Source organism: Cariama cristata, unplaced genomic scaffold (genome assembly GCF_000690535.1).
Source record: "Cariama cristata isolate BGI_N322 unplaced genomic scaffold, ASM69053v1 scaffold30562, whole genome shotgun sequence".
Lineage (NCBI taxonomy): Eukaryota > Metazoa > Chordata > Aves > Cariamiformes > Cariamidae > Cariama > Cariama cristata.
In genome coordinates, this window is record NW_009602628.1 from 251 (window position 1) to 19,705 (window position 19,455).

At 42.8% G+C, this 19,455-nt stretch overlaps 1 protein-coding gene across 1 annotated transcript; it reads left to right on the top strand.

Annotated features, from left to right (window-relative positions):
* Nucleotides 1–460: 460 nt before the first annotated feature.
* LOC104157508 (serine incorporator 5-like) lies at nt 461–6,689 on the top strand (the record flags this gene model as incomplete). The annotated part of the gene is made up of 5 exons (XM_009694860.1): nt 461–587; nt 2,273–2,339; nt 5,327–5,366; nt 6,030–6,177; nt 6,480–6,689. Coding segments are annotated over 5 exons (530 nt in total), but the record flags the coding sequence as incomplete, so codon positions are not given.
* Nucleotides 6,690–19,455: the final 12,766 nt, after the last annotated feature.

Below are 19,455 nucleotides of genomic sequence, written 5' to 3' on the forward strand. Positions count from 1 at the left end.
GTTGGAGATGTCCCTGCTCACCGCAGGGGGGGTTGGACTAGATGACCTCTGAAGGTCCCTTCCAGCCCAAATGATTCTATGATTCTATGATCTGTATTATCTCGGTCTTATATGACTCTGTAGTCTTGGGTGAAGTGTTGGTAAACTTCCAACTTCTTATTTCTTGGTTCACCAAACAGTCTTTTTCCTTGTTTGTCTGCTCTGGTCAAACAAGAAATTTTAGTACCCTACTAAGTTGCATTTTTGTTTTACCTGAAACACAGAATCTGCCAAGTCAAATTTACAGAATTTTTTTCTGTATGGTCTTTTTAAAAGATAGGTAGAAACAACTGAAATGTACCTACACCATGTCTGAAGTAATAAAAATACTTCACTGAAAACCTTTAGTCTGAAGACTACTTTGAAATGCAGTGAAATGAGCTTTGCTAACTGTTCTTTTTGTTTGTTTTGCTTTGTGAAGTCCTGGATGAAAACAATCAGAACATCACAATCTGTGTACCTGAATTTAGTCAAGGCCTGCACAGAGATGAAAACCTGGTTACTGGCTTGGGCACTACCATTTTGTTTGGCTGCATTTTATATTCTTGGTAAGTCTGGGGGTTTGCAGTTACCTCACTGTAAATGCAGTATCGCAGTCCAACTAGTGAAGGCTTATAGCAGGCCTCATGCAGACAAAGTAATGGGGAGAAGTAGAAGAGAACTGCGCTGGAAGGTTCATACTCTCCTCAGTTTCAGAACGGTTACATGTTTTAGTCAAAAATGTTCAACAAGTTAATATAATTTTTGAAACAAATATATTTAATTAAAACCAAATGGAACAATTTATATTTAGAGGTGGAGGGAAATATTTCCAGCTGTCCATGATGCCAAACAGTCTCAGGGTACTTTGATTCTGTATCTACTCTTTCTGTAAGAAAAACTCTATGCAGTTATGTCCATCTAAAAAGGCTATCTGAAATTTCTGTAGTCTCCTGGCAGAGGCTACGACAGTTCCTCGAGGGTCTTTAAAACAAACAGAACTGTTCGGGAGGATTTAGGGCTTCCTTTGAACAAGTGATAAGCACAGAACCACCATCAGGATTTACCAGAAATCTCCTGCTCTAAGGAAGGAAAAAAAAAAAAAAAAAAAATCATCTCTTTGTGCCTATATAGTTGTGATGCTCGCCTTATATTAATGCAGCTCACATCAATAAATTAAGTCATGTCCTGGCATGGGGAGGGGGGGAGTTGCTGATGATTGAAAGGTGATCTATCAGTTGTTTTGGCTGTGTGGGTTGCCAGGAGACTGCACTGCCTGTCTGCTGCAAGGTTTGAGCAGGTTCTGCTTCTGAATCAGTCCACTTCAAAATTCACATACTCCTTCATAATGTTGAAGTGAAAACAAGAGACTTTCTGAAGAGGTAGCACAGCTACTCTTCTGCCTTCAAATATGCATATGTGTTCCATTTAATTCTGATATCAAATACACAGGATATCATATATCATGGATCTAGTTCACATGAGAACAGTATTTCCAGTGCCTCAGGAAGGTGTTTTGGCAATGCAAACAACCTTCACGTAGCTGTCAGGGGAAGTGCGCCATGTTGCTGAGGAGATAAGAAGGCCTTCAAGGGGAATGTTTTGAAGTGTTGCTTATTAAGGCTTAGTGCGTACAGCAAAGCATTAACACACATCTCCCTGTGGGTAATGGGAAGTTTGCATTACACATCCTGAAAAGGGAAGACTGGGCAAGAAATTTTTCTAATTAGAAGAAACTAGAAAGGATTTGCCCCAGACTACTACAATCATGCAAGAAGGTGATTTCCAGCAACTGGTACACATAGTAGTTGATAATTTACTTTTGAAAAATGACTGTGCCAGTGACCTGTTACTTTGCTGGCAAAGCTGGTGCAGAAATGCTGAGCCAAAGTGATGGCTGTGAAGTTAATATAAAAGCATTGGTTGTGCACAGCAGGGGAGATCTCTTCTGAATTGCAAATTGGAGTGCTTAGCTATTTGCTGCTGTCTGATGGTGATGAATTCACAGCCTTTCAGGAGTGACCTACTTTTAAGCTCTTGATTCGGCCCATGTTGGCCAATGGCTGGCTGTCAGGCTGGCTTCTACTTGTGCAGAACAAATTTTTCACATGCTTAGTGCCTGATGCTATGTCCAGGCAAATGCTTAGCTTAGACATGGAAGTAGACTATTTATGTTTGCTGTGGTGTTGAAAAATTACCCTGTTGGATTTACACTTATGCTGAGGGTTTTGACAGTATCTTCTTTTGCTCCTAGTTTGACCTCAACAACACGTGCAAGCTCAGAGGCACTGAGGGGAATATATGCAACACCTGAAACTGAAGTGAGTTTTTGCTTCCTCCCACAGGATTTTTGTGCAGACTTCCTCATGCTTTTCTTGCTGTTGTTTTTGTGGCTAAGTAGTCTGTAATTAGATGAAAACAAAAGCCTGTTCGTAGTGTGCATGCTACGTGCCTCTGGGTATGGACTCATCAGAACAGTTGTCCACATTGGCCCCTTCTCCCACTCTTGCTAGTTCTGTGGAGGTGCATTTACGTACTGAAATAATTTGCTGCTCTTGCAGTTTATTTAACATGCTGCAGACTTCCTGTAAATCTTGTGCTCCACACAAGCTCGCGTCCTCCCATTTAAAGGAAAAGTCTGCTGGCAAGCTATCAGAAAAAGAAGTGGAGGTGTTCTTGAACGTTTTCAGTCCTGATTGCCTTTGTTCTCCTGGCAACTGACTATGATCCCAAGTTCCTATCTCTTAGTTTTATTTCCACATATAAGTATTTCCTTTCTTTTTGCCTACAATTTCATCTCGGATTGTATTTCTTGTCCCTGTTTCAGCAGTACAGGTTTCTTCATTCCACCTGCCTATTTCTTTGGCATGAGAACACTCAGAAACACTAGGAAATTAGCAGGGTTTTGCTGAGTAACAGTTACCCGGTACTTAGACTTGCTAGTGGCACTGTTCAAGTGCATGTGTGTGTTTGGAGGATGAATGTCCAACCCTAGCTCTATGTTGGTGTTCCTTGCATCTGCAGTTTTAACTTCTGTTTTTCAAGGCTTTAATGTGAGCGTTTGTGAGAATCCAAAAATGCAGAAGTATCTGCTGAGGCGCCTGGTGTTTGCAGTAGTTGGGCATGGGGAAGCAAAACGTGTTTCTCTGTGGGAATGTGTCGGTGCCGGAGGAGCTTCCCTCTGGCAGGATGGGGCGACTGGACAGGGTGCTGGTGCCAGCGCTGAGGAGCATCGAGCCTGTGCCTCAGGCAGATCCGGGCAGAACCAGTGCCTTCCCACCTTGTGCTGAGGAAGGGCAGGCCGGGGCTGGGCAGGGACCAGAGAGAAAACAGCCTCCCTTCACGCCCACCTGCCTCTTCTGCCAGCGTTGGGCAGTGGGAGGTCTTGTCCAAAGGGCTTGGGGCTGCGGTGCGCCCTGCGGCAGGAGCAGCGGGCAGGCTGGGGGCGGCTGGCACAGCGCAGACGCTGGATGTGACCCCCTCACCATGAAGGGCCAGCTCGCCCTGCCGCAGTGCTTGCTGACAGGATTATTTCCGGACTGTTTGATTTTAAAGAGTGGTACAAGAGCCTCTGAATGTAAATATAAAGAAATGGCTGATGAAGAGCATCTAATTGCACTCTGATTGCCTTCCCTGTGCCAAAGGGCCTTTGTCTCCCAGCCTGGAGCACGAAAGTAGCTCTGCAGTTGCTTGTGGCGCACAGAGGGTCTGTTGGCGTCTGTGCTGAAGGCAGCTGACTGTTACGAGGGGCTAGCGGTACGTGTGCCAGTGTTGCTAATTTCATCACTCTGTGTGTGATACACAGGGTGAAAGCTGCCATGTGATGTTTCCATTGGACACTTTACCTTAAAGGCTTAGTATCTAATTTTTGAGGGTGTTAGGAAAACTTGCAACTGGCCCATGCTGACCAAGGAGAGAGGCTAGAACACAAAATATAGAATTACAAAGGTAAATATATGTTCATGCACATGAGGTGTCCCAGCCAAATTGGGACACCTCAAATGTGGTTTTACACAAGGTCCTTACACCCTTCAGGCATTCAGGTATAGCATGATTTGACTAATCACCAACACCCACACCACCGATTACTAGTCATAGTAAAACTCTGCAAAGTAACTATATTTCTGCAGCATTCTGGCTGCTTGTCTGTTGATCCAGATGTCCCTGGAGTCAGTCTTGTGATACTTATCTATGATGCTGGAAGGGTTTCAAAGATTTGTTAGAGGGACTAGAATGCTGGCATTATCTTGGTTGTCGAAGGCTATCTTTTATCCTTCATGGACAGCTCTAAGCTTCCAAGAAGCAAAGTCCTTATTTCCAGGGCTGAGCTGTTCTTTAGTTTGTTTTACTTACACGTGAATAATACCAAAGTTTCCAGTAAAACTCCACTACCTCTTTACATTGCAGTGTGTACTATGAACTACATTAACCAAGTTAATATACTTTCATACTATAAAGACTGATTAATATAGTAATTAGGGAAGGGAATTTTCCTAACAGGGTTCATTGTCTTCATCAGACCGCAAACAAAATAAATCCCAGAGAAGGATTTTATCAGAACAAATAATGTTGGTCATGCAGTACGGAAAGTGCTGACTTGTACTGTGGTGTGGTGCAGAAAATGCACTTACTTACATATTATTGGATGGTCAGCACTCTTTTCCCCGTTTACATTACCACTTAACACAAGATGTGTCAATTTCAGCTTTCCTTTTTCCATCAGTTAAAAAAAAAAAAAAATCTTCTTTTAAATAAAGCAGTAAAACCAACTTTCTGCTTTTACTCATTCTGCTTGTACTCATTCTGGCTCCATTTCAGCAAAATCTTGCAAAGATAAGTGCATTTCTGACTTAAGCTTGTGCAGTTGTAATTTCCAACCCATGCAGCAGAGTTTTAAAAGTTCCTTACACTTTCATATCAGTAGAGAAATTTTTTATTTAAAAAGCATTTAGATGCAAGTCTGAAGAAGTAAGTCACCTCTGAACTACTGATGTGCAACTGCTTCTACTATTTTCTCATAATTATTTGCACCAGTGTTTGACCTTGAGTTATGTTAAATGTGTAGAGTAATTCTTAAAGAATGGTTCATTTGCTCCAAATCTTACTTAGTAGGTTTTTCCAAAGCTTAGAAACTTCTGTTATGAACTACTTGGCAAATCCTAATTTGGGTTTTGTGCTGGTTGGAAATACAAACCAGACTTTTCTAAACTAGTGGCTGTAACGTAGACATAATAGACCTTCGTTTACCAACTGTTCTGCTTCTTTGCTGTAGCACAGACTCTTACTCTTCCTGTTGTCTGTTCCACAGGTAGCTCGTTGCTGCTTTTGCTGCGTGCCTGATGGAGATGGTAATTATGTTATCACTGCACAATTTACCTTGCTTGTGGCTTTCAGACCAAAGCCAAGAGAGTAAGGACACAGCTGCAGATGGAGAGCTGCTTGTAGCCTCATTCTGTAGCATATCAAACTGAAGCAGCTAAAGTGCTCAAAGTTATGCTGAGGAAGGAAGCAAGAGATGTAACAATACCATTTTAAAACAACAGGCTAGTTAAGAATTCCTTGAAGGACATTTCATTATTGCAGCATACAAAGTGTAATCTCTGCTCTTTGCATGCTTGTGGGTGTGACTGACCGCTGTATTTTTGGCTAAGCAGCTCTGAAGGACTGCAGTTCAAGAGTAAGTTAGGAAGGGATTGTCCTGTTTGCAGACCTGGTATGATCAGGGTGATCGGCTTGGACTCGCCAGAAGAATACTGTACAGCTAGAGCAATTTAAATGGTCCAAATGCTCAAAAACTAGCCAGCAGGCCAGGAAGCTGATACAAGGCAGGATTTCTGTGGCACTAAGGCTTAGACCCATGCCCTGAGAGTAAGGAAATGTTCAAGTGTTGCTCTGTATCACTCTTTCCTAAATCACACCATGTATATTTTGCTGTGTTCTTCATGAAGCCAGCTGCTGTTTTCAGTTCTCATTAAATTTGCACAAGCTTTCTTGTTTCCTGTCTCCTCCAGCTGATGCTGAAGAGCGCATTGAAAAAAGAGGAGGCCAGACTGTGATTTATGATGAGAAGAAAGGCACGGTGTACAGTTATGCCTACTTCCACTTTGTTTTCTTCTTGGCTTCGCTCTATGTGATGATGACAGTGACTCACTGGTTCCAGTAAGTGTATTTCTGTAAAGCTGAGAAATTAATATCTCTCTATGTTGAGAGGGCAGATGCGAATGGGAACTTCTGCCACTAGTGTGTCTCCTCTCCTTAAGTAAGAAGCTGGAAGAGAAGTTGCAAGTCTTTCCCAAGTGATTCTTGAGCAAGATCTTGCTCTATAAAAGGCTGATCTCCCCTGCTTCTTGTCTGTGTTAACCTAGTTAAAGTCTGTGACCCACTTGGAAAAACGGGATACTGCAGTCTGAGATATGAATAGTCAGTTTATTGGTTCTTTTTTTTTTTTTTTCCCTTAACAGTTATGAAAGTGCTCAGATTGAAAAATTCTTCACCGGAACCTGGTCCATCTTCTGGATTAAGATGGTCTCCTGTTGGGTTTGTGTCTGTCTGTACTTATGGACTCTTATTGCTCCGCTCTGTTGCCCAACCAGAGAGTTCTCAGTGTGAACACTCAGAAGGTCCTTCTGTGTTTTCTCTTTTCTTTTTTTTTTTCCCCTGTTAACAGATAAAGTACAAATAAAATACAGCAGCCGTTTTGTAATAAGGAAACGCCTATTGTCCACATACCATAAAGTACCAGTTAGTAACTTCTTAGACTAAACAAATGATTGAAGACTTTTTTACCTTTTTTAATTGTCAGAAACAAGCATTGCCCAAGGGAACAAATGTGTTCCGAAACTTTGTAATGCTGACATGTGGAGTGTAGGAAACACAGTTGTTGCATAAACTGGAATAAGTGAAATGCTTTTCAAATAATAGACAATCTTTCTCCGGCTTCATTGGCAAGAAAAGAAAAAAATCATGGTGCAGATATATCTTCTTCCTTCCTGTGAATGCTGGATATCTTCTAGCAAATACACATTCCTTTTTATACTCTTTTATTAACTGTTTGCAGTGATGATTTGGGCTGCTATTTTGTCCAGCATATAATTCTTCTAAGTAGTATCCAGATAATTTTCTCCAAAAACATAACTGAATACTTCTGTAGCAATAGAGAATATGTAAGAATTTGACTGCCAAAGCATCTACTAAAAATTGTTTATCTAAATATTAAATATATTAAGTTATTGTATACCTAGATTGAGAAAGAAATGTACCAATGATAATAGAGTATTTATTCTATTATAACTTTAAAAGGCACCTCAGTATTTTATGCAGTTCAGATTTGGTGCAGTTGTTAACAGAAAGGGAGTTGTACACACAAATTCTTAAACTCTGAATTTTGTCCAACTTTGCTTTGCTAGCTGACTTAAACTGCAAGTTGTGTGTACTGCATGGGGATTTAAGATACAGTACATTCTTTATTCAGAATGTTTGCTGTTGAGAAATTGCTAATTACAGGAGCACTGCCAGTTGCTGTTGAATTTAAAAGTGGAGTGCTCCTTTACTTTTCTACTCTGCTGTTTCAACTTATATCTAAAGGTCTCCCAGGATCTTCAGTTCTGTTTCCATTACTAATTTTATAATATTTTAAATGCATTGATGGTCAGAGAACTATATTCCTTTTCTGCCTGTGTGTTGGTTGGAAAGTATTCTTTCTAACTGCTATATTTTTATACTCATTTGTTGATGTTAGTTTTGCTGTTGGGATGGGACTTAGCCAACCAATCCATTAATGGAGACTAAACTTCTTTTGGAGAACTCCTATTTCAAGCAGTGGAGTAAGCAGTCAGAAAAACAAAACCAGAAGACACAACTGTAACAGCAGCTGCCTTAGTACAAATGACTGACTTGACAATATTAAACCCTACTATGTCACTTCTATTTGCTTTAAGCAGATGATTTGGTGGTAGAACAATAGCTCAGATGCCCTAAATGCTGAATAAGATTGAACCCACTATAGTTCTCTACATTCCGGTGGGATGAACTTATGACTTGTGCTAGTCCCTGAGGTTTTGTCTTCTCTCTGTATATATACACACATAGAATGTGAAATGTGCAGGATATAAACAAAATCAACTGATTTAGCAGTTCTTTTTCTGAAATATGATTGAGCCTTAAATCTTCACCCAATGCTTTCTGGAAAACAAAGAAAAGCACAACATGAAGGCCAATGAGATGGCCAAAATATTTTATGCCTTATTTGTTCTGTTGCAATAACTGATGGCTAGTGCACACCTGGTAAGTAATCCTAACGTAACAGATCTCAGTTCTGCTCTTGTTTTCGTTACCATTTTTACCTGCATTGTTGCTATGGTATCTTAGGGCTTCTGTGCTGCTTAGGGCCTGCCAGGGGTGCAGTCTTCCCAACCTGGTGCATTCTTACCTCAAATGAAATCTACAGGTCTGCAGTCCTGTATACTTATCCCACCTACACCAGTGATTGGCAGCCTGAAAATAAGTCTGTCATGAGATCTGAGGGAAGGAGAAGTCTGTCCAGAGGTGACTGTCTTGCTGCCCTTCTCCTTGTTTGCACCTAGGGTTAAAAACCCTGTTGAATCTTAGCTTTGACATTGAGTTAGAAAAGCAACAAACAGCTCTGGAGAGGGAGGCAGGGTTTTTTTCCTTTCCTTTTGCTTTTTCTGGGAGGTTCTGATCTCGCCAAGAGCTCTGCTAGCATGGGGGCCCATCAGTATGTCTCTGCCTGAATTTGGAGTCCTGCCACGCAGATCCTTCTACAGCAGAAAAAGGCCTTTGTTAATGCATTCACAATCTAGAAGCTTTTATCTGTCCCATCTCTCTAAGATAAGAGCTTATGTGCTGTGCAATGATGACTAACAGTTTCCCGCCTAACTCATAGCAGCTATTCTGACAAACGGTCTTGATCCAGTGCTAGAGCTGTGAGCTGCAGCTGAGTTAGTCCAGGCTCTTGCTCCTCCCTTAGTGAATGCTGTTCCCTAAAGTACAGAGGCTCACAGGAGTTACCTTCTAGTGCCACATGGGTTGTACTATGAGAAACCAATCATGGTTTTTTGAAAATTAGCAATGTTTTTTATAACAGCAATCTGGGCAAGGAGCTCTATAGAAGAAGGCATGCACTATGTCAAGTTATAAGGCGGGGAATAGTAACTGTTCTCTGGTTCTGATAGCAGGCATCCTAGTCACAAACGGGGATAATCTTAATACATATCTTGGCCAACGGATGTTCTTATTTGTTTACAAAACCACTTATTTTATGTAGGCAGTATCTGCCTGCATAAGGACTTCCTGCACCTCCTTGTACTCAATTTTTTAGTTTGTATTTAAGGAAATAGGTTTTGCACAGAGGAAACAGGGTTGTAAGAGGAAACTCCACAGTGAGGCCTGAGTCTGTTCTTTTCACACAGCACTCACTGAGTTGCTCCTTCATCCTTCCCTTCCACCAACTACTGACCTTAAGCATCCAGATCCGCAGATATACATAGAGTAGGGGTGGGGCAGTGCCCGACTACTCTGCTTTGTCTGCTTCTGATTAAATGTTGTGGAAAAAGACCCCAAAATGATTTTGAGGACCTGTGTGTCTATGCTGTAGCTCCAGATGCAGCTATGGATCTCCAGGCCTTTCTAAGGAATCAGTAACTGGTGGCATCTGGGTGTGCAAAGCCTCTAGTTCCTCAGTAAGGCACGGCTTCCTGCTGGCCAGGGAAGTGTTACAGCCTTAGCATTTGCTGTAACATCTGTACTGTGAACTTCCGTGTGCAACTACTTAAGAAAATCCTTGGCTAGAGTCAAAGATTCAAGTGCCCAGTTCATAGATTCCAGACAGTTCACGCAAATGGGCTTTTGAAACCTTTTCAAGACGTGCCTTCATACCTACTGCTGTGATAGCTAATAATTCAGGTGGCACTGGAGCTGGAAAACCTGAACTGAGCCTGGGACTGGGTGATACTGCCTTGTACGTTACACTGGTGTGTACAAGACACAGTCAGACTCATGGTGCAAGTGGAAGACCAAATAATCTGTGCTTGACAAATCTATGGGGGTGAGACCGATTCAGATATTACTGTGCAGTGGAAGATGAACTGACAAATTTCACAAACAGCCTGATGCTTTTCTAAATAAATGTGTAGGTGTTGCTTAAATTTATATTTAAACTGTAAAGAGTTAACTTTCTCTCCCAATAGCTGAAAGTGCAGGCAACTACTCTGCTTGAGGTGGGTAGCTGTGTGGTGTCTATCCTGCCTTGTGCCACGATTGTTCATTGAGTTTGTTCCTGGATGTAAGTGAGCGGTGCAGCATTTCTGGCTCCTAGTATTTTTGGGCTGTGTGAAGCGAGGAAGCTGTTGTTACAAAGACAGGAAGATTAGAGAACATGTCCTGTTCTAAGTTTCCTGCATTTAAACTTGAATTTGAACTAACACTGTTGTTTAGCGGACTCTTGGAGGAACAGACTGTGTTGGCAGAAGTTAGTTCTGCTGGGAAGGTGAAATAATTTTATTAGTATTTTCCTACTTTTTCAAATTTGCTATTATAAGAAATGTTATTTGGAACCTCACTGCTGCACCACTGTCTGAGAGTGGAACAATTTTATTTTTTCTCATGAAGGCAACTGAGAGCAGCAATCGTGACTGGTTCTTGTTTGGAGTAAAACCAATGGGACGGACTCAGAGAGCAAGTCTCTGAATCCAAATAGCTGGACTAACAAATGAGACCATAAAACCTTATTAAGAATATGTGGAAAGCAGATGGATATGCTTATTTGCTGTCTACCACCTAGTTCCTCAAGGCGTGCAGGCAGCTCTTGCAGCTGGGTGCCAACTAAGGAACTCCACTGTGATCACACATCAGAGTTATTACAGGTTTGTGATACTCTTAGCTTTGTACTTCAAGCATTTCCATGAGGTTCAAAAAGCTCGTACTTGCCCAGCTAATTTGGTAAATCCTGGCTGGGTTGGGCCACTTTCATCTGAAACGGGTAGTTCAGTGTTGCTAATGTGTGCATAGTCCAGAGAGAGGGCTTATCCCCTCGCAGAATCATAAACATGTCTATTTATTTATTTATTTTCTGTTTTAGCACCTTTTTACAAATATAGAAGTGCTTTGAGATCGTAAGCTGTGCATGTGCAACTACTTCATCAGCCACTGGTGCAGCCATTTCTGGGCTAGAACATTGCTATTAATGAAGCAACCATTAAACTTGTGAAAAAGCTGTTTTTTAATAGTTCTCTGGTTTTGACCAATGCATCAGGAAAATTTGGGAACTCAAGATGGTGATGCTTGAACTTTGGATAGCAGCCCACAGTCTCATAGCCATCTTTGAACAGATGGGTAACAAAATAATCCACTGACTGCTTTTAAAACATGCTATAAAGATTTTGTGCTATAAACTGTTAAGTTTTTCTCCTAAGAAAGTTGACCAAGCAAAATACCATGACACTGTAGCTGTGTGGCTAGATGAGGGAGATTCTCTGCAGCTAAAATTTGGCTCGCAGCTTTCCTTCTGGGCTTTAGAAACAATGTCTTTTGCTTGCAGGCTGTATCTCCTCATCTCATTTGCCTTTTTCTCCTTGGATTTGTTTTTTAAAGGCATTGTAAACCTGCATCACTCCCATTCTGCTCCTTGTCAAGCAATGCCTGCCTGGGATGTTTTTGCTGCTACAAACTAGCAAAGACTTCTTTGCCAGGTCTTGTTGATCCTTTCCTTTTTATAGCAGGACAACCTGCAGCGTTGAAGCAAAGTCAAGGATCATAGTTCATTATATGGATCATTTTTCCTCTGTGAAAACTGTTTCTTTGTTTTCTGAAGTGGCCTACAAGTTCTTGTGGGAGGAAAGCACGTAATCAGCGCCATGACATTTTACTTTGTGTTTTCAGTTTTGTAAACAGTAGTTTGAACTGAGTATTGCACATGACTGTACAAGGGAATGCCAGGGGTCAAGTACTTAGAAAGCTTCAGCTTTTTGTACTTGTAACAGGATATGTAGCTGGGGAACTGGTATGTCTCTGCATTTTCAACATCCTGATGGCAGAATGCCCGAGTGCCCCAGGATGGGGATGCAGACAAACTGCACAGGGTTTGAAGCAGAAACTTTGGGAGACTGGCATGACGGCTGCTTTCTAATGCCCAAAGAAACTCTGTAGGTTTCAAGTAAGCCTGAAATCCAGTTTTGTTTTGTTTTGTTTTGTTTTTTTCAAACCTGGTTTCAACTCATTCCACACCTGTTCAATAACGTTATTTTTTAAAAGTTGGAATTTATTTCAGATACAAGCCACATCAGCTTCCCTGCATTTGCTAGTCTCCGGTACCTCCCAGTGCTGTAGAGTACAGCCATTCACACAAAATTCTTCAGAGCCACAGTCTCGTCAGCCTTGAAACTGCTCCAGCAGCTTAAAGCTTCCAGGGCGGTTGCTCACCAGAGCTGTGGGGTGCAGCACTGCAGCCACGCTTTTGCCAAAGAAGGCTCAGTGCATAGCCAAGAAGAATTTTGGAAAGCTACAGGAAAATAATGTTACTGATACTGTAGCTTTATTTTTCCTCTTACCGATACGTGTCCAGGTGCTTAGGTGTCATTGGACATCCATGCCAACTTAAAGCCAGGAGAATTAACTTTCAGAGAAAATTGTTCAACTTGTCATATACAAACTGAGAAAATTTACAAGGAACATAGGCATTCACTCTCTGCTTTTTGTTTACCACCAATAAGTGGTGTTCAGTCTCATGTATGCCATGTTTGAAAACTGGATGCAAAGTAGTCAAAATGTAAACACATTTTCTTAATGGTGAGGGGTTTTTAATTAGTCTTTTTCAAGGTTCTTAATATCTCAAGGGAACTTTTTGGTGTGTATGTGTGGTTTTATTTTATCAAGCTGTAGCCCAGTGAAGTGGAAGTTTGCTAGTTTATTTAACATTTTTTGCAAGTGTTGTGATCTGTAGTAACTGTAACACTTTGACTTTTAAGGATTGGTAAGGATTTCAAAATTGTAAGATCTTAATTGTAAAATAATCAACAGCTTTGCCTTTTTAAAGCATGTTAATGGTTTTTATGGACACTTCCTTTTGTATACCGAGTGAATGTATTGTTACAGATTTAATGTTTAATGGACCAATAAAGTTTTTCTTACATTTGAAATGAATTGTTGTGTTATATAAAAGTTGAAAAGTCAACTTATTCTAGGAGAAACTTTAAATATATATAAAAATATATGAGCTATATATAAAAATATGAGCTAAGCAGTTACTGAGCCAGTAAAAGTAGATTGCACTACGTTTGGATGTTGTTTAACAAAAAAAATGTTGGCCTGTGGAATATTACATGGCTTCACTGTCCATGTTATTTTTGTATTCCTCCAGAGTGTGATCACAGAAGATGGCAGGTTGCACAGATTTGTCCGTGGTGTCTGCTGTGTGTGTAATCAGCTCTCTGAGATGTGTCAGATAACCTCAGACAGTGCAAACAAAATCTTTTCCAGGCCAAGTATAGCACTGAAGCCCATGCAGTTGTTTGAAACAAGGATCTGTGTAGGTTTTGGGGTTTTTTTTCCTCTCTCATTTGCCCAGATGGTAGGGTGGGCAGCTGCTGAATTTGACACCGAGCTCCGCACCAGGGAAAGTGCTGCATCTCTGTGGGTCCTGGTCCCTTGCTTCTCACCATCCATGTCTGGGCTGTTGTGGAGTTCTGTTTCAATGTGTGCCAGCTGCAGCCTGCCTGCTGGTACTGGTTGCACCTGTTTCACAGAGCTGACCAAACCCCCACCAGGGCACGGGTTCTGTGTGGTTATGAGAAACTGCTGTTTCAAAGGGTCGAATGGTGGCTGCTATTCTCCATGCAGCTGTGGTGCACAAGAGGGTTCTGGTGCAGGTAGCTGGGAGGCTGTGCATTTTGAATGAGGTGCAAGGCAGAGAACGGTTCCCAAGTGGTGTCAAGGGTCTGTGAGAGCTGACCGCCTTTGCTCTGCAGCCTCCCACCGATCTGCCCACCCCTGCCTTCACGCCACTCTGCAGCATCCTGGCAGGATGGTGTTTCACACCAGGAGATGGCCTTTAGGGAACATAACTCTGTTAGTCATGGTGTTTATAGCGCACAGGAAAGAGTTAACCTTTGGTGAGATGTTAGACCCTGGTGCAGGAGCCCCAGGACAGCGAACTCCAAAGTAGTTGCAGCTGCTGCTCCAGCTGAGCTGTGCAGGCAGTGGGGACAAGAGAGAGCTACACATTGGGTTTTAAAGATGTGGGATTGCAGTGTCTTTACTTGCCAGAGGCCACACATGGAGCTATGTCTGCGTTGCACAATAGTCCAGAAAGAGGTAGTGGTGCAAGAGGAGCTTGTTTAAATGCTTATACAGAGGGACTGTGGAGTCTCTGATGGGAATGTTGAGGGACAGGAGGTTTCCCAAGCCCAGACTATGACCCTGGGGCAAATCTTTGTCTGCAACAGCTGGGCTTTGCTCTTCCTGAACTTGCAGGCTACCCAGCAGCATGTCAACTACCCATTTGTTCATGTGTCAACACAACAGATGTAGCGAGCTCCAGCATCCCATTTTAAGGTCCTAACAGCACCTTCTGAAACAAAAGTTCTGGCTGTCTGAGGCTGGTTTCTGTGGCTATCTGTTGAGCAAGGCAGTATGTTTTCTGTCGGGGGATGTTAGAAACTCACAGCTTCATGCAATTACCTTTGACAGCACTCAAGCAGGGGTATCAGGAGAGCCTGTATCTCATCTTCCAGCCTCCAGTGGCCAACAGATGTGGCGTACACTGGAAGAGAGCCTAGAAATGGGCAAGCTCGAAGGTGGCAAACTGGTGTGGCAAACAGCCAGGATGCTCCCTCCCAGCCGCTGTAGCAGGGGGAGCGCCCCCGGCCACAGGCTGACAGGGGTTCGGAGACCGACTGCAGTCACATTTTCTGGTGGAGCTGATGTGTGCTGGCACGCTCTGACCAGCACACGCTGCAGGCAGGTCAGGGTGGGCCAGGCCTGTTGCATCAGCTGTGAGGAGTCCACTTGTGCAAAATGCATGCATGGCAGGCCCCGGCTGTGGTGCACACATGGTGTGTGTGTGTGAGCGTAGTACAAGTACCTGCCTTCTGCCCGGGTTGTGCCCAAACAATTCAGAGAGGATTTCTGCCTGGAGAAGGGGCTCTGTCCAGTGAAATGCAAATGCATGATAAGGAAGATGCAAACTTGCTTTATGGTTTGTGTTCTTGTTCATAAATGAATGATCCTGCAGCTACAGCCTATGTTCAGCTAGAAAAACACAGTTTTTCTCATCTTTTAAGTGTAATTTGACAATGCCCTCTGTGTTGCTCTGAAGTAACTAGCCTTTCAGTCCTCTGTTGAAAACCTGGTGAGTGAGGCTGCATTTGGTGAAGCCAAGGGGAAAGGAGGACTGAAACTGGAGGACCTGTCATGACGAAGCACAGTGCCAGAGGAACGCTCCTGCATCATGCTCTTTAATGTGGGACTCTGGGATCCCTCGTGGGACACCTCCCAGGGCCGTGCTGCTCCCAGAAGCCTTGGCAGTGGTTGGCAAGCCTGCAGTGAAAACACTTCCCGTAGCCCAAGCCTTTGATGATAGCACCATAAACCTTAAGGATATTTTTATTGTACTGAGAACAGGAAGCTTCTTTTTGTTTTGATACTATCACCTGAGTTAAATTAACTCAGCCTTTCCCCTGAAAGAGCCATGGCTGTTCATTTTCTCAGGGCTACCTGGTTTTTAAAACCCTCACTGTATTCCCCCTCTGTATGTTTCCTCCCTCTCCCTCCCCCCAGGCCAAAGCACTGTTTCCCATTTGTCCTTTTTAAAGTAATTATCCTATAGGCTGCAATATCCTTCTCTTCAGCTGTCCTTGGAGCTTGTCCTCCCTTCCTTTCCCAGCTCCATTTTGAAAAAGAAGGTAGAAATGCACATAGTATCCAACACCTTTCTATACTTCAAATTACAGAGTGCAGTGTGATGCAATTTTGGGGGGTTTTTGTCTTCCAGCCCTTTCCTAATGGTTCCTAATTCTTAATGCAGTGTTTTGGGGTTTTAACTTGGTGACTTAGTTTCTTAAGATTGCAGTACCTGCTGTGATAGCTCGGCTCTGACTGGGGACAGAAGGTCAAAGCCTGGCTTTGTGTATATGAAAGTTAGGATTGTTTTCTCTCTGTAGGCGATTCTGCATTTATCTCCATATGTCTTTTTTTTGTTTTAGTCACATGTAAGTCATAAGATGTGAATACAATGCCCTGCAGTCAGCTTTTTTTTTGCTTTTACAGGATGTGCTAGTGTTACTCATAGTTTCCTGGGTGTGGGAGGGCTGGGAGGTCTAATAGAGTTCTTAGAGGATGTCTGCCAAAGGTAACTAAGTCTCCAAAGGAGTTAAACTGCTCTAAAGGAGATAAAACTTCTTACTAGCAGGACTGGAAAGGTACTTGGAATCCTTTGGCTTGGCCAGACAACTCCCAGCCACTTCATGCCTGGATGCAACCTGTTGTTTCAGACATTCCAGATACAAAATTGCGCTTTCTTCCCCATCCTGTTTAATACTGAATACAAAATGACAATATATTCAAACTTTTCCTGAGAATGTTTTAAGCAAGTGTCACTCCATTACGTGCTGCTCCCTAGATCTTAGGGCAAATTTGAAAACAAGTGAAGCCCCAGTCTATTTTGTCTCCTTTTTATTTTCACTTTTATACAAAAAAAAAAAAAGTCTGACATAGTCACATTAATCAGAACAAGCTGCGGTGTGCACTCGTACAACAACATATAAGGATTTAAAATATATTGTTTTATTGTTTGCAATAGCAATGTTAGTTTGCTTTTCCTTCTTAAATATCACCAACGCCAAATTGCTGAGCTTGAAATTCTTGAAAGTCCTCTGGAATGGTGTCTGAAAACAGGAAAAATATGCAAAAGTTTAGTCTCTTCTGACAAAATCAAGGAGCACTTAAATTAATGAATTGCCCATCTACTCTTTTTTAGGTAACATGCCTTCTCTTTTGTTTACATATTAAGAATGAGCAGAGAATGTTTTCAGTTTCAGCTGTACATGACTGAAAAGCACAGAGAGGCTAACAAGACGGTCAGTGCTACAGTGCTAGGCCATAATGGAGTACTATTAGTCTTCAAATTACATTTCCACCAGGAAACTTTGTGGCTTCCGCTCTTGTACTTTTATTAATAAACGCTGATCAGAAAGGCAGAAAAAGTGGTTATCTTGCTCTGCACGCCAGACACATTTGTAGAATCAGCATCTCTATTGTTCATGTATCCTAATTCAACATCCCAGTGATGGTTTCCCACACAACAAGAAGGGACAGAAACATTAACCCAAGGACTGGAGCAACTTGCAGAAAAACTTCAGAATTGGTAAAGGGAGCTGTAGATGGGTCAGTATCATAAGAGTAACCACAGTTCTCTTTGAAGCGTTGACTTTGCAGTGTCCTTCTGCCAAAGCCCTGAACATCTTACCCGGAGAGCCACAGAGCTAACCATAGAGCTAAAGCTGCAGCCAAAGATGGACCCACAGCAATGAAACTCAACTGCATGACCTCAATCTTGCTCTGATTATTTCCATCCTGATGCAGGACAGGTAACTCTAAACTCAAAAAAGGAAGTAACTATATAAATACACACAGTATATCGGGAAAAAAGGGTAAGTCCTTTGCTTTTTGTTGATCACTTCTTTTTCGGAGGTTTGAAAATTCCTTTTTAAGCTTTTTCTGCAAATGTAGGAACTTGTCTGAAAATACATGGGGACTCCAGAGCCTTCTTTGAGTGGGTTTTGTTGACTTACTGCAGTGCCTGCAGCAAAGCCACTGCCTGCTTACTGCCCGGGATGCGTCTACGACTTCAGTGGCAGCTTTGAAACATGCTTTCTGGGAAACCACATACTGTTCGAGACTCTTACAAGTAATTTTTAATTGTAAGCACCACCATCTAGAAGTTCCCCTGTTTAACCATGACCTCCAAGTGCCAGCCTAAGTGTGCCGAGTGCCCAAGAACCAGAGTCTGTCAAGACACAGAGCCAGTGTCCAGCCATGCAGTGGTCGTGTCTACTGCAGACGTGGGCTGGGCTTCTTGGATCCACAGAAAGCAGACAAGGAAACTATTCCAACTTGGCTGGTAACTTACTTTCCTAAGGCTGCCTTGGTCAGTTAGGGGCTCATGCTGAAAGGAGGGGACAGCCCTTCCAACCCCACTTCAAGCTAGCTGAACTGCCAAGGCAGAAATGCCCTGACCTGATCAGCTTCTGCATGAGTGACCACGGTTTGAGTTACTCCATATAGTCGGAGATGGGGGCTAAGCCACAACGCTCTTACCCCAGGAGGAGCGGGCCAGCACACTCTCCCAGAGTCTGAGAAGGATTCCTCCATGGGAGGAGGGGCATCTTATGATCTTGTCCTCCCACAGACAGGACCAACCAGCCAGTACCTGAGTGACACTGACGCCTGATGACTGATCCCACTGGCTCTACAAAGTTATTTCACCTTGCTTTCAGAGCTCATGGCATCCTACACAGATGATGGCCTCAGTATATTATGCATGTAGAACTCTCACGGTTGGCTGGTTTTAAATAACATTTCTAATTCTCTGATGACAGCTATACTACTTAGTTGGCACAATCTCTGCAGCAAAGTGACTGCTCTGGGAGGAGCAGTTGTGAGGTGTTAGTTCCCGTCTGGCTGGGCTGCAGTGTGCTGCTGGTGTCAAGGGAGGCGTTTCACTGCTGTGAATAACTTGTAAATGAAAAGCAAAGGAAAGGATGCAAAAAGGCTTAATCGAACAGCCACACTACTGATTCTTCATGGTCACCTGCTAGTTGTTAGCTAAAATAACATAAAAGCAACATTACCATTGCAGCGATATTTCAGGTTGGACCAAATAATGTTTTCCTGAGAGAAGCAGAAAACTCCAAGCCGTCCTCCACGCATTGTGGTGTCTATAGTTACACCAGAGTCTGCCACAAGGTCAGAGCCTTCATAAAATCTTGCCCTTAATGAAAGCAAACAGACAATCTGTTAAGTCTTTTTCTAGACTGCAACATTCATAAAGGTAATTTTGTTATCCATGGTGACTCTAGCCTTGGACATGCAATCATAGAATCATAGAATGGTGGGTTTGGAAGGGCCCTTAAAGCCCATCTAGTCCCACCCCCCTGCCATGGGCAGGGACACCTTCCACCAGACCAGGTTGCTCAAAGCCCCATCCAGCCTGGCCTTGAACACTTCCAGGGATGGGGCATCCACAGCTTCTCTGGGCAACCTCTTCCAGTGCCTCACCACCCTCACAGTGAAGAATTTCTTCCTAATATCTAAATATTCCCCTTTCCAGTTTAAAGCCATTGCCCCTTGTCCTATCACTCCGTGCCCTTGTATGAAGTCCGTCCCCACCTTTCTTGCGGGCCCCTTTTAGGTACTGGCAGGCTGCTC